This window comes from Rhinatrema bivittatum, chromosome 1, assembly GCF_901001135.1.
Source record: "Rhinatrema bivittatum chromosome 1, aRhiBiv1.1, whole genome shotgun sequence".
Classification (NCBI taxonomy): domain Eukaryota; kingdom Metazoa; phylum Chordata; class Amphibia; order Gymnophiona; family Rhinatrematidae; genus Rhinatrema; species Rhinatrema bivittatum.
The window spans coordinates 628,358,562-628,373,637 of NC_042615.1; the positions used below are offsets into that span (position 1 = coordinate 628,358,562).

The 15,076-nt window shown below is 39.2% G+C and overlaps 1 protein-coding gene across 1 annotated transcript in view; it reads right to left on the reverse strand.

Annotated features, from left to right (window-relative positions):
• FER (FER tyrosine kinase) overlaps positions 1–15,076 on the reverse strand; it is a 612,331-nt gene that overhangs the window by 340,129 nt on the left and 257,126 nt on the right. The window contains exon 12 of the mRNA XM_029572126.1: positions 10,353–10,556. Coding sequence (XP_029427986.1) covers positions 10,353–10,556 — 204 coding nt within the window. The remainder of the gene's footprint in view (positions 1–10,352; positions 10,557–15,076) is intronic.

The window sequence follows — 15,076 nt, forward strand, 5'->3', positions numbered from 1 at the left end:
CCAGCCTCGGTTTCATTTTTGCACGCAGTTTTCTCTCCTCAGCTGTAAATCTAATTGCTTAAAATCCAGAGCGTTTCCAAGGGACTGCACCCCAGTTTGATTTCTCTTTTGCAATAGTCTAAGAAGGAAGGTCTGAGGTACGTTCTGTGCGTTCATTGCTTAAATTGATTTAAATTTCATTTTAAATATGTATTAGAAAGAGCTTCTGATATTTTTGTATTTATACATGTTTTCAGTTATTAAAACTTTGATAAAATTTTAATCAAGATGTGACATGATCGGTTGTGTTTTTGTAAGTATCTACACTAGGAATTTGATCTGTATTAAAGGGATTTTTATTACACACTGATATTTTGTTGATTTGGTGATTTTACAGCATTAAGACGCAATCAGTTGTGCATTTCGCTGATAAACTGTCTCTATCCTGATGAATCACTTCCATGTTCATATCCTCTTCCACCCGAAGAAGCCATTTGATGGCAAAATAGGGGCCTTTATCAAGGAAAGAGAAATATCAGGAAAACTGATCTGAAAAAAAAAAGAGATCTGAACAATATTTCTGATTCATCTAGCTTTAAGTTATCATGGAGCCCAACACGGAAAAACTATTTTTCAGTTTCCAGAAATGTAATGAGCTTCACTGGGCATGCCCATGCATTCATTAAACTATATGTACTCACGGAGTCTCTTCAGTCTCGTAATTTATTAAAGAAAATTTCTGGAGAAACCAACTCCATGGGGAGGCTGGTGGGTTTCTTGAGAACGGACATCCTGCTATCCTCTGAGAACACCTGTTACAGTAAAACAACTCTACTTTCTCTGAAGACAAGCAAGATGGCAGTCCTCACACATAAGTAATCCCTAGCTACAGGCTGCCCCTAATGAAGAAAAGGGCAACATCTAAACCAGTGCGAATGGTCACAAAAACGTTTTTGTTAACAAGACTGTTTTGTATTTGATGCTTAAGCTATGGGGGGCAGTCTGGAACAAAAACAACGAACCCTAAGCAGAAAAGAGTTGGGTTCTGCATCTCAAACAAGTTCCTAAGAACAGACTAGCCAAACTGCTGTCATGTTGGCCGTGTCTTTCCAAACAATAATAAGAAGTGAATGAGTGGCCACGTCGCAGCCTTGCAGATCTCCTCCATGGAGATTGATCACAGGTGAGCCGCAGACGCTACCAAGGCTTGGACACCAGACTGAACCCCGCTTAGGCATAGCAGGAGATGCAATCTGCTAGCCAACTATATATAGTCTGTTTGGCAATGGCAATCCCAAGCTTGTTGTAAAAAAAACAATAAAACATTTGGTGGACTTTCTATGGACTTCAGGCTGCTCAAAATAAAAGGCTAAGACTCTTTTGCAGTCCAAACTGTGCAGTGCTTGTTCACCTTGGTGGATATGTAGCCCAGGGAAAAATGCTGGAAGGACGATTGACTGGTTAAGATGGAATTCTGACACCACCTTAAGCAAAACTTAGCATAGGTGTGCAGGACCACCCTATCATGGTAAAACTTGGTATAAGGTGGATAGGTTCATAGAGCCTGAAGCTCACTGACAACCACCAAAGATATGATCTTCCAGGTCAGGTACTTCAGGTCACAGAATTGCTTCATCAGGAGCTTCATCAGCTGAGAAGAAAATAACATTAAGGTCCCAGAGAACAACAGGAGGTCTGTTGGGAGGTTTCAAATGAAACAGACCCCACATGAAACCTAGAGGCTGTACAGAAATGGGTTTACCTATTACATGATAATAAGTGCCAATCGCACTAAGGTGGACTCTTACAGAGTGGGTCTTGAGACCAGTCTCGGACAAAAGTAGAAGGTAATCAAGCAGCTTTTGTGTGGAACAGGAGAAAGGATCTAGGGCAAGGGTAAGCAATTCCAATCCTCGAGGGCTGCAAACCAGTCAGGTTATCAGGATATCCCTGATGAATATGCATGAAATAGATTTACATACAACTGAGGCAGAGTACAAATAAATCTGTGTCATGTATATTCATTAGGGATATCCTGAAAACCCAACTAGTTTGCAGCCCTCAAGGACCAGAATTGCCCATCCCTAATCTAGGGCCTTTTGCTCGCACCACACTGAAATAGCAGGTCTAAATTATCCGGCTAACCTAGCCAAATAAGTCTGAATGTCGTTACTCATCCAGCTAAGTTAGCCAGATAAGTAACTCCTCCCCATTATGCCCACATTTGCCTGCCATTTAGTCAGCTAACTACTTTGTTGGATAAGAAGTTACCCAGCTAAGTGCTGGTGGCTCAATGGAGCTGGATAGTCAGATGTCGCTACTTAGCCGGGTAAGTCTCTTCTTATCTGGCTAAGTAGTGCTGAATGTTAAGAAAAGTAAACCAAACTATAGTTACATGATGTTTGCTTCCATATTAGGAATTCCCACCTAGAGAAAGAATCTAGGTGTCATTGTGGACAATAGTTTGAAATCCTCAGCTGAGTGTGTGGTAGCAGTCAAAAAGCAGAAATGTTTGGAATTATTAGGAGAGGAATAGAGAATGTCAAAAGCCCTCTGTATTGTTCCATAGTGAGTCCACACTTAGAGTACTGTGTACAATTCTGGTCGCCATATATCAAAAAAGATATAGATACTTAGATACTATATAGCTGATCGGAAAAGTGCAGATAAAGGGAACTAAAATGATAATTGGGGTGGAAATATTCCCCTATGGCAAAACGCTAAAGAGGTTAAGGCTCTTCAGCTTGGAGAAGAGATGGCTGGGGGGAGGGGGATTATAATAAAGGTCTATAAAATCATGAGTGGTGTGGAACAAGTAAATGTGAATCATTTATTTAGTCTTTCAAAACACACAAAGACTAGGGGATACTCTATGAAGTTACTAAGTAGCGCATTTAAATTAGAGAAAATATATTTTCACTCAATGCACATTTAAGCTCTGGAATTCATTGTCAGAAGATGTTGTAAATGCAATTATCATAGCTGAGTTTAAGAAAGGTTTGTTCAGATTCCTGGAAGAAATGTCTATAAATCATTATTAAATGTGTAGACTTAGGGAAAGCCACTCCTTATCCCTGGATGTTAACATTATAGGATCCATTTACTATGTGGGATTCTGCCAGGTACTTGTGACCTGAATTGTTATGAGTTTTGTAATTGATCGAACATGCAGCTATTCACACAGTGTTTAATTTAAAATGGAATGGTCATGGAACGCCTCAAATGAAAATGCTTCATTGGTTGTCAATTTATGAGGACACAGTTTAATATTCTGATTATGCATAAAGTACTCTATATAGAAAACTACTATTTAGCTAAAAAGGTACACTTTTACAATCCAGTTAGAGTCTTGCGTTCTTCTACTTAGAATTATATTGCTGTTCCATTGTTGCATCTTTCCATCAATACCATATCAGTGAGACAAGAGCAAAGATTTTTGTATTGCTGGACCCCTATTGTGGAATAATTCGCCAGTGGAAACTCATGAAAAGCTAGATTATTTTAAGTTTAGGCAAAAAGTGAAGTCCATTTTGTTTGCATAGTCCTATGTTCAATGATTTTAATGTTTACTGTTATTATTAGGCATAAGTAAGAAGAGTTTTAGTTTTAATTGTATTTAAAATAATGTAGTTTTATTTTTTTTTTTTATTATGTTTGTGTGTTCTGTACTGTTTTCTTTTATTAAACTAAGTTTATCTGCATTGATTGATGTAAATTGTGGAATATAAGAACAAATAAATAAATAAAATTGATCAATGTTGGCAACAGAATACTGGGCTTAATGAACCCTTGGTCAGATCCAGTTTGGCAATTCTTATGTTCTTATGCGTTGAACACTGTTTCCCTTGCTCACAAAAATAAATAAAACATCCCCCTATTATATCTCACATGAAACAGCAGTTATCTCTGGGGTTTCCAACTCGAGAGCAGAAAAGCACCACATGCAGTTATGGCACTGGAGCTGGGGAGTTCTAACTGCTGAGCTGCCAGGGCTCAGAATATGCATGTGGCAGAGAATCCTACATGAACTATGCAGGAATGGGACTGGCTCCGGCTTGGAATCTGTGAATGCTGAGAGAAGTGCCTGGTTTCAGAAAGTGCAGAGCTGGATGTGATCTAAGCCTGTGGAAGAGGGGAAAATCAAATTCAAAGGTTAGCAGAGCCTGCCAATAAAGAGAAATCTAACATGCTGATGAGGGGTGGGAATCAGTGAAGGGACCGGTGAACCAAGCCTGCAGAAAAGGGCATCTGGTTAAGAGGGGTGAGGAAGAACCTGTCGGGGAGTGTTGAGAGGAGAAGTAGTTTTGGCTTGCAGCTGAAAAAGACTGGTAAGTTTTGCTTGCTGGGTAACACTGGGACTTAAAAGTTTGGAGAGAGGTGAAATAGTGGGGAAATTAACTTCCAGTGTGCTTGTCTTAATTAAAAGCTAGAAAAGGTAGGTAATTTCTTTTTGGGTGCTTTGCTTTGAAAGAATAGACTAGGGAAGGCATTGTCTGTATGTGTGTGGCTTGCTTTGAAAGAAAAGACTAGAAAGGCTGTTAATTTATTTTAGCGTCATTCTTTCCCTCCTCCCACCTACCTCTAAGCTCATACTTTGATTAATAGACTCTTATCCTAGATGAGAAGACTCATTTTCCCTTAAAAAATCAATCAGGGATTTATCTAGAACAAGGGGGTGACCTAGCCCTTATCAATTAGATTAATTGCCCCTTGCAAATCACTGCCAAATCAACATTAAATGCATCACATAAATGAAAAGGACTCTGATTTACACCTCTTACTCCCAAAGCAACCTAAACTAACTAGGAACTGTCCAGCAGCAAGAGGGGAAGCTTCCAGTCTTTTGCACTGAGTTCCACATGTATGACTATCTGCCAGATGGTGAGAGGTTATATGTGTGAGCCTGGTGCAAAGAACTCCTTGTTCTCAGAGGAGGAGTCTGATCTCTGGAAGCCACAGTGGCAGACCTGGAGGAGCTGAAGCAAGCAGAGAGTTATATAGAAGAGACCATCAGGGACATAATAACCAAGTCCCAACTCCAGTCTGGCAGCCCAGGAGGGAAGGGTTAAATCGGCTGTCATAGATGGGGTTTCAATTATTAGAAATATAGACAGCTGTGTGGCTGGTGTCCGTAAAGACTGCTTGGTAACTTGCCTGCCTGGTGCAAAGGTGACGGACTTCACCCGTAACCTAGATAAGATTTTTGACTGTGCTAGGGCAAAGCCAGCTGAAATGGTACATGTGGGTACAAACAACAAACGGGCCGATACAGTAAAGTCCGCGGAGGCACGCACAGGCCACACTCCTGTGTGCGCGATTCCGTATTCAAATTAGGTCTGGCGGTAAAAACAGGTAAAAAGAGGCGCTAGGGACACTAGCGCGTCCCTAGCGCCTCTTTTTGGACAGGAGCGGCGATTGTCAGCGGGTTTGACAGCCGACATTCAATTTTGCCGGCGTCGGTTCTCAAACCCGCTGACAGCCAAGGGTTCGGAAACCGGACGCCGGCAAAATTGAGCGTCCGGTTTTCAACCCGCGAGCCACAGGCCGACTTCAAATTTTTTTTATTTTTTAAACTTTTTGTAACTTTCAGGACCTTGGACTTAATATCGCCATGATATTAAGTCAGAGGGTGCACAGAAAAGCAGTTTTTACTGCTTTTCTGTGCACATTCCCGGTGCCCGGAGAAATTAACGCTTAACTTTGGATAGGCGCTAATTTCTGAAAGTAAAATGTGTGGCTTGGCTGCACATTTTCCTTTCTGAATCACGCGCGAATACCTAATAGGGCCATCAACATGCATTTGCATGTTGAGGGCGCTATTAGGTTCGGGGGGGTTGGACGCGCGTTTTTGACCCCTTACTGAATAAGGGGTAACGCTAGCGCGTCGAAAACGCACGTCCAATCGCGGGTTAACAGTGCGCTCCGCTGGAGCGTACTGTACTGTATCGGCCAAAAGTAAAGTATGGGAGGCTTTTAGGTAGAAAGTTGAAATCCAGAACCTATAGGGTAGCATTTTCTGAAATGCTCCCTATTTCACGCAAAGGACCCCAAGACAGGGAGCGCCAGAGTCTCAATGCATAGATGAGAAAATGGTGCAAGAAAGAGGGATTCAGTTTTGTTAGGAACTGACCAACATTTTAAGGAAGGGAGAGCCTATTTCGAAAAGGATGGGCTTCACCTTAACCACTGTGGAACCAGGCTGCTGACACATTCAAAAAGTAGATAGAGCAGCTTTTAAACTAGATCATGGGAGAAAGCAGTGCATGGTTCAGAGGGAGGTATCTTTGAAGAATACTAAAATAACAGAGGAGTTAGAGCATCCCAATAGAGAAGGTCCGATAAAAGCAACAATAGCCCACATGCCTACAAGTAAAAAAACACCAGAGTTAAAAGATTCCAAAAGACCTCGTCAAATGATAAACAGATTATTAATACCAAAAAAAAAAAACCATACTTTGAAATGCCTGTATGCTAATGCCAGAAGTCTAAAAACAAAGATAGGAGAGCTAGAATGTAAAGCACTGCATGAAGAGGTAGACTTTATTGGCATCTCAGAGACCTGGTGGAAAGAGGATACCCAATGGGACACTGCTATACCAGAGTGCAAATGATATTGTAATGACAAGGTGGATCAACTTGGTGGGACGATGGCATTTTATGGTAGGGATGGCAGAGTCCAACAGGATAACAATCCTTATGAATAGAAATTCATATCTGATGAGGAAGAATGTAGTGGTGGGAGTATACTACCGTCCACTTTGCCAAAATGAACAGATGGATGATGAAATGCTAACAGAGATTAGGGAAGCTAAAAAATTTGGCAGCACAGAAAATAATGGGAGATTTCAATTACCACAGTATTGACTGGGTAAAAGTCACATCAGGATATGTGAGGGAGGTAAAGTTTATAGATCAAATAAATGGCTGATACATGGAGCAGTGGGTCCAGGAACTAACGAGATTCTTATGGAATGCATTATTTGGTGCAAGAGGTTACAGTGGTGGGGGCTCTCAGCAATAGTGATCATAGTGCAAGTAAATTTGACTAATGGCTGGGAGGACATTTAAGTAAATCTACAGCTCTAGCATTAAACTTTTAAAAAAGGAGATGAGGAAAATACCTCGAAAAAAAAAGAAAGGTGTAGTTGCAAAGTTTAAGAGTTTACAACAGGCGTGGTCATTGTTTAAAAATATTATATTGGAAGCCCAGTCCAGATGTATTCCACACTTTTAAAAACGTGGAAGGCCAAACAACTGCCAGCATTGTTTAAAGGTAAGGTGAAAGAGGCTACTTTAACCAAAGGATCTTCATTCAAAAATTGGGAAAAGGATCCATCTGAGGAAAACAGGAAAAAGAATAACCATTGGCAAGTTAGATGTAAAACCTTGATAAGGAGGGCTAAAAGAGAATTTGAAAAGAAGCTGGCACAGTGAAGCAGAAATTTAAGATCAAAAAATCAATTACTGTTACAAACTCCATCACCAAAATCAACCAGGTTGAACATAATACGTGAACATACCTTTTCAATTGCAGGTCCAATTCTATTGAACACTTTACTTCCTAGCCTTAGATTAATTTCCAATTCCAAAGAATTTAAGAAAGCACTAAAATATCTTTTCAAAACTAGCTTTTCCAGAATTTTGTGACTCTTCTACCTCCCAAAATTAGCCTTATTTTTATTTTATCTCTTTTCTCCAAAATATTGGTTTCTATTTTGATGTTATTTTCATTGGTCATTTTATTATGATGTCTTTCAAGTTTTATTTTCTAAATGAAGGTTTAAGATTAGTCTTATTTCTGCATCTATGCTTTAATGTTTGATTTATTTTAATTTATTTTTACTCTGTTTTATTCAGTATTATGTATGTTCATTGTAACCTGCCCTGAACATTGCAGGGCGCGGGATATAAATACTTTAAAAATAAAATAAAGCACCCGTACCAGATGCCATACACCCCAGAGTTCTGAAAAAAAAATAAAAAATGAAATTGCAGATCTGTTACTGGTAATTTGTAATCTTTCATTGCGATCGTCCATTATGCCTGAAGATTGGAGGATAACCAGTGAAAGCCCGATCTTTAAAAAAGGCTTCAGTGTCGATCCAGGAAGATATAAATTGGCAACTATTGTGGAAACAATTATAAAGAACGAAATTACAGAATATATAGAAAGGCATGGTTTTTAATGGATTTACACAACAGAAATCTTGTCTCACCAATATGCTACATTTTTTCAAGTGGTTAATAAACATGTGGATAATGGTGAACCGGTGGATGTACTTTATTTGGATTATCAAATGACATTTAACAAATTGCCCCATGAGAGACTCCTGTGAAAACTAAAAAGTCACAGGATAGAAGGCAATGTCCTATTGTGGACTGCAAACTGGTTAAAAGGTAGGAAACAGAAAGTAGGACTAAATGGTCAGTTTTCTTAGTGGAGAAAGATAAACAGTGAATGCCTCAGGAATCTGAACTGGGACCAGTGCTTTTTAATATATTTATAAATGATCTGGAAAAGGGAACGAGTGAGGTGATCAGATTTGCAGAGAACACAAAATTATTCCAAGTTGTTAAATCACAAGTAGATTGTTAAAAGTTGCAGGAGGACCTTGTGAAACTGGAAGACTGGGCATTTAAATGGGAGATAAAAGTTTAATGTGGACAAGTACAGAGTGATACTCATAAGGAAAAGTAACCCACACTGTAGTTACATTATGTTAGGTTCCACATTAGTTTTGTATTTGTGGACCCTTAGGCCGAAGTAGGGTTGACACAACCTGCAGCTAGGAGACCTGCAGGTTCCCACAGGTAGCAGGCAGACTCAGACAAAGCAGAGGCTCAGCTGGAGCTTCACCTTTACCAGTCCATGTTCCCCTTGGTTTGAGCCTCTGGGTGCAGGGCCAGCAGGTCTTAGGTGGGTGCCTCTGCTGGTGGGAGAGACATTCATCAAGGCAGCTGGATCGGAGGAGACGAAGGTCAGGCATATCTAGTAACAGGCAGTAGTCAGTGTCAGGCGAAGGTCAAGCATATCCAGAGGCAGACAGAGGTCAAGCGTACCAAGAGGTCAGGCTGATCTGAAGGGAAAGGCAGAATGGATAGGCATTCTGCCTTTCTCTTCAGACAATGAGGGAGACACTGTAGAACTAAAGAGCTGAAGACAAGGATGCTGGAACTGAGCAGCTGAAGACAAGGACACTGGAACTGAAGAACTGAAGACACTAGAACAAGAGACAAGACCCTGGAGCAACAAGCACTGCTATCAGAGCAGGAAGACCTGTTGCTGAGGTGTTGGAGAAGAATCAACAAGGGCCTTTAATAGGCCTAGAGCGGTGATGTCATCAAGAAGTGCTCCATTTCTTTCCTTCCACAGGCCTTATAAATAAGGCGACGTCGGGCTTGTGCCCGCCCTAGGAGGAGGGGCAAGCAGATGTTGGCGGCATCCTGTCGCGTGGACTGTCAGCGGTGTATCAATATGTTGGTGTGCGGCTATTCACTGAGAAGACGCCAGGAGTGAATGCACCACATCAGGAACCAGTTAGTGAGGCCCTACTGGGGAGGTGAGTACGGCAGGTTGCAGGAGAAGCCCATGGACCACCAAGCACAATAATTAGGAGTTACCGCCCAAGAAAAGGACCTGGGAGTCCTTTGAAATCCTAAGCTCAGTGTGCAGTCAGTGGTAGTCAAAAAAGCAAATTAAATGTTAGGAATTATAAAATGCTTTGTAGACTGAACTTGTACATTGCTCTCCTAAAGAGAAAGTCTATGAAATGATTCAATTTTAGAGAAATGTGTACATACAGGTATGGCACCAATTCAGACTACTTTGGTCAATTATTGGGCTCCAAATAATCTCTGACTCAAAGTTTTCCACAGGCTGTAAGAGATATAGGGGGGGTTTCTGGGTGGGAGGGTCCACTCTGTGTGTTTAATGCTTGTTTTTAAAACACTAACCAATTTCATATATTGGCAACCAAACAACTGCCAGATGTTAACAGCTTTTCAATCACCAGTGAAACATTTTATCTTCGACAATGTTTAACAGAAACATAATGTAGTTTAAAAATAATTGCCAACATCCCATGGTCTTTTGCATATTATTACTGACCTGTTGTTGTTTAACAAAATCCTTTGTAGATATGGCTTGTGAGAGGCAAAAGATGTGGGGGATATTAAAGCTTAATTCTTGGAGCAAAAGGGGTTGCTATGGAGGGGAGAATAAAGCTATAAAACCTAATGGTTCATTTTACAATGGATGTTTAATATATTTCAGAAGTTCATGTTTGATGGATTTTTATACACTTACTAATTTTTTAACAAAGTTTCAACATAAAAATATTTGCCAAATATTACCAAAAACATCAGAAACCTACTTCAGCATATTGAATGATAAAGTGCCTCCGTTGTCCATCTGAAAACACAGAAAGGACATATTCACCAGGTTTCCCATGGCTCTCTCGCACCAAAAAGTCTCCCTGCTGTTTTAACAACTCCTGGGCTTCCACTCTTGGGATTGCACCATGATACCAGTCCTGCTCCGCCAATGGCTTCTCACTAGTTGATATCACATCAAAGAACTGAAACGAACATAAAAAAAAAAAAAAATCACCATTTCAACTATACTCTTAACACGGAACATTATTCTTTTATTAACAAAGTCTTTAACTGCAATCCACTGCATACCTGAGTCTCCAAACTGCTGGCTATAAATACTTAAATTGAGTTCTACGTTGATTAAATATAGAGAGTTTCAACTGTTGCTTATTTCAGAAATGTAAACATTACACCACTGTTAAGTACACCTAATTTGGTTGGGCATCTTAACAACATGTACATTTAAGATTTTATGAAACATTCTACCAAGCCATGTATTAATACACGTAACGGCATATATTTATGGTCTATAAAGAAGACAGAAAATGAAAAATATTACTAAATTATCTCTTACTATTAATTTTTATTAATGTGTCTATTCTTCCAGTGAACATCTCCTAGATTTCTCATCCTTGGCTGTAGATGAGCAATGTGGAAAAGCTGTTGCAGATCAATAACGATTTCAATATGGATACATTACACTAATAGGCTGTTCATTTTTCTGACAAGAGGCTGCAGTACTAAAACAGGGCACAGTATAATGGATTAATCAGAGGTCGCAATACCTACAGCAGCTACAATGTGTAAGTATAATCTTGATTTTCATTCATTCATTTCATTCATATTATTAATCCTTGCTGTATTTTCTCTGTCCTTCTCCTAATCTGATTTCGATAAGTCATTCAAATTTTTCAGTTATTGAACAAGTTTTGTTTTTGTTTTTTTTAAATAGTTCATATTGACTTGAAATGAGACAGTGAGATACATATATATAAATATGGCGACATCTCACTGTCTCATTTCACACATGCAGAAGAAAAGTATATATTTACAAATATTTGATATTCCTCCATTCCCTAAGATAGTCTCAATTACAATTACAGTTGTACCATAATTTACACGGAGGGAGAGGGGGCACTGACCACAAGGGAGAGGGGAGGTCAAAATCAGATATGAGCAGGCATACAAGGTAGATTAATGTGGCTATCTGAGATGTGGGGGAACAAATGTTAAATCACCCATCTGCTTGACAGAGTGTAAGATTAGAGACAGGAATGGGTGCAGATGCAAACATAAGGCAAGCGCCAAGTGTAGAAGGAATATAGATCCGAACTCAATTCAGATCAACCCTTCTCCTGGTCAGATCACTACCTAGTGTGGGCCACCTTTCTAATCTCAAAACAATCTCAGCTAACCCTTGTGCTCAAGCTTCCTACTAGAAATTTCTCCTCACACGAGCGACAATCTAACTGAACTCCTCAACATATTAGAAACCTCAATTGCCTTGAAATCAGAATTCCCAGTACAAAAATGAAACAATGAATTCACCATAACTAAGGAAACCCTAGACCTACTTAAGCCAACTCCTAGGAGACTATCTCCCCACCCTCAAGAACAACCCCTGCTTCTATGAAGGCCTAATTCTACTCAATCAACAATCTTGTCAACTCAAAAGGAAATGGCAAAAAAACAATCTGCAAGAAACACTTGAAGAAATATAAAACAGCCATTCGGCAAACAAAAAAAACAGACCATCTCTATACAAATAAAACAAAAAATCACTCTGTGAAACTTTCAGTTAGTATGGAAACACTGCAAGCCCGATCCTTAAATACCTACTTACAAATGCAGACAATCCTTCAGCTGAGGACTTTGCAGAATTATTTATAGATACAATTCAAACTATACATTCCATCTTCATTATATCCTCTTCCCCTTCACTCACCCTGGCCCACATTTTTCTCCAATCACCCCTCTGTCAAGCAAACCTACAGTTCCTGTGACACCAGACAAACCAGTTCAACTTTCTTCTGACAATCTCCCCCCCCCCCAAAGAGACTGAAAAAAATCCTTCAGAGGATCAGCCTTATCCACCTGCCATTAGCTCTGTTGCCTCTCAAACATATCTGCAATTTAAGACCAGACTTAGCCCTCTGGCTAACTACCATGGTAAATGCTATGCTAACCCAAGGCTCCCTGCCACTCCAAATAAAAAAGGCCATAATCAAATCCATCCTGAAGAAACCAAGTTCTGCTCCTAAAATAGTCGACCACTATGGTCCAGTCTCTAGCCTGCCATTTCTCGCTAAACTAATGGAAAAAGTGGTCTACCTCCAATTCCTAGACTTTCTAGAAGAAGGCAACATCCATTATCCTCATTAATCTGGGTTCAGGAAAGGCCATGGAACAGAATCCATCATATTAGCCATAACTTACAATATTCACAAAGAATGCCGACCAAAGTGGAGACTACCTCTCAGTGAGACCAGATCTCTCAGTTATCTTTGACACTGCCGATCACCAATTTCTGATACAATGCTTAAGTGACCCCAGCACTAAAGGCACAGACCTTAAGTGGTACAAATCTTTCCTGGATAACAGGACTCAGTCCATATCACATGCCAACAAATTATCCTCACCCAAATATCTCAAATGTAGAGAACCGCAGGGTTCATTACTAATACCAGTCCTTTTCAACATTTACATTTGTCTGATCTGTGACATCCAGTCCTTTAACATTGATTGTCACCTTTTTGCTGAATGCATGAACTCTGCATCAAAACAGTATCAAACCAAACCTCAGCCATTGCAAATCTTAATCACTGTCAAAAAGCAGTAGCCTAATGGCTCTACAACTACAAACAAACTCAACTCCCCCAAGATAAAACTCCTCTGGTTAAGCAAACAAGGATACCTCTTATTATCTCTGGCTTCTTTATTGGGCACGCATTCCCCTAAGAACATAAGATATGCCATACTGGGTCAGACCAAGGGTCCATCAAGCTCAGTATCCTGTTTCTAACAGTGGCCAACCCAAGTCAGAAGTACCTGGCAAGTACCCAAACATTAGATAGATCACAAGCTACTACTGCTTATTTATTACTGTTACAGTAGTTTATGGATTTATCCTCTAGGAACTTATCCAAACCTTTTTTAAACCCAGTTATACTAACTACTGTAACAATATCCTCTGGCAAAGAATTTTAGAGCTTAACTATGCGCTAAGTGAAAAAGAATTCAATGTGAAGTTTTGGAGTCCAACTTGTTAGCAATGCAAATTAAACTGAGTCCAATATATTAATTACTATTACTTTTTAACAGTTTTTAAATGTGACTATATTATTGTTTTTGAAAGGTTTAAATGCTTATGAACAATTTGTGAATATTCCAGTAGGCAACAATGAAGCCTAGATAATTGACATTATCTAAAGGTTTGTATAATTACTAAATTAAAATTATTAAATTATTTTTGTTCACAATTTTATTTTATTTTATTTTTAAACTCTTCTATACCGTTAAGTTAGATAACCATCATAACGGTTTACAGAAAGGCACGATAAAGAAAATTATAAGTGGTATAGATTACAAATTAAACATGTGCCATCATAGTACGGTAACATTTTAATACGATAAACTATGTGTTTAAGTTAAGCCTATATGTTGGTTAGGAAACTGTTAAGCGGTTCAAATCTAACATTAATATGCATTTGTAGGTTAAAAACAACAACTGCTTGCTTGGTGCGCCTTATCTATTAACTGTTTTTCTCCTTCTCTTTGTCTTTATAAAAAGCTTGTTTAAAGAGCCAGGTTTTCAGGTTAGTTTTGAATATTTTCAAATTTCTCTGCAGCCTTATTTCGAGTGGCATGGTGTTCCATAGCACAGGACCAGCCAGTGACAGTGCTCTTTTCCCTTACTTGAGTGAGGCGTGCTGATTTAACAGATGGGACAGTTAGTAGAGCCTTATTAGCAGATCTCAGGTTTCTGTGTGGAACATGTACGCGCAGTGCTGTGTTAAGCCAGTCGGCTTTTTCATCATGGATTAGTTTATGAATTATACACAGTGCCGTATACTGTATTCTTTGTTCAAATGGAAACCAGTGTAATTCAGCAAGTGTTCCTGTCATGTGGTCACTTTACTTTTTGCCAGTCAAAATTCTAGCAGCGGTATTTTGCAATATTTGCAGTTGTCTAATCATAGATTGAGGTAGCCCTAGTAGCAGGGAGTTACAATAATCTATGCTCGTGAATATCATTCCCTGTAGAACTGTACGAAAATTGTTTAGCGTTAGCAGGGGTTTCAGTCTTCTCAGGGTCATTAGTTTGGCGTAGCCTTCTTTTAATTTCTGTGAGATGTATTGTTTCATGTTAAGCTCAGGGTCAATTATTTCCCCTAGATTTCGTACTTTTTTTATGATGAAACAAACATGAAATATACTTCTATATTGCCTTATAAACTTACGAAGATTTCATATGGCATGCCTGAATGTGTTATCTCTATTAGCTACTGTCCCATATTATAAAGGCTGGTTTCTATTTCTCTATCATTTTGTCTGTAATGCTCAGTACTACATCACACACCAAAAGTAATTCAAACCAAGAGTTTAGAAGCTACATAGATAAGGTGATGATATGGTTGTATGTTAAAAGACAGTAATAATTGAAATACAGAATAAAGTAAGAATCCACACAATAATTCCAATATGGTATAGAAAATGATTAACT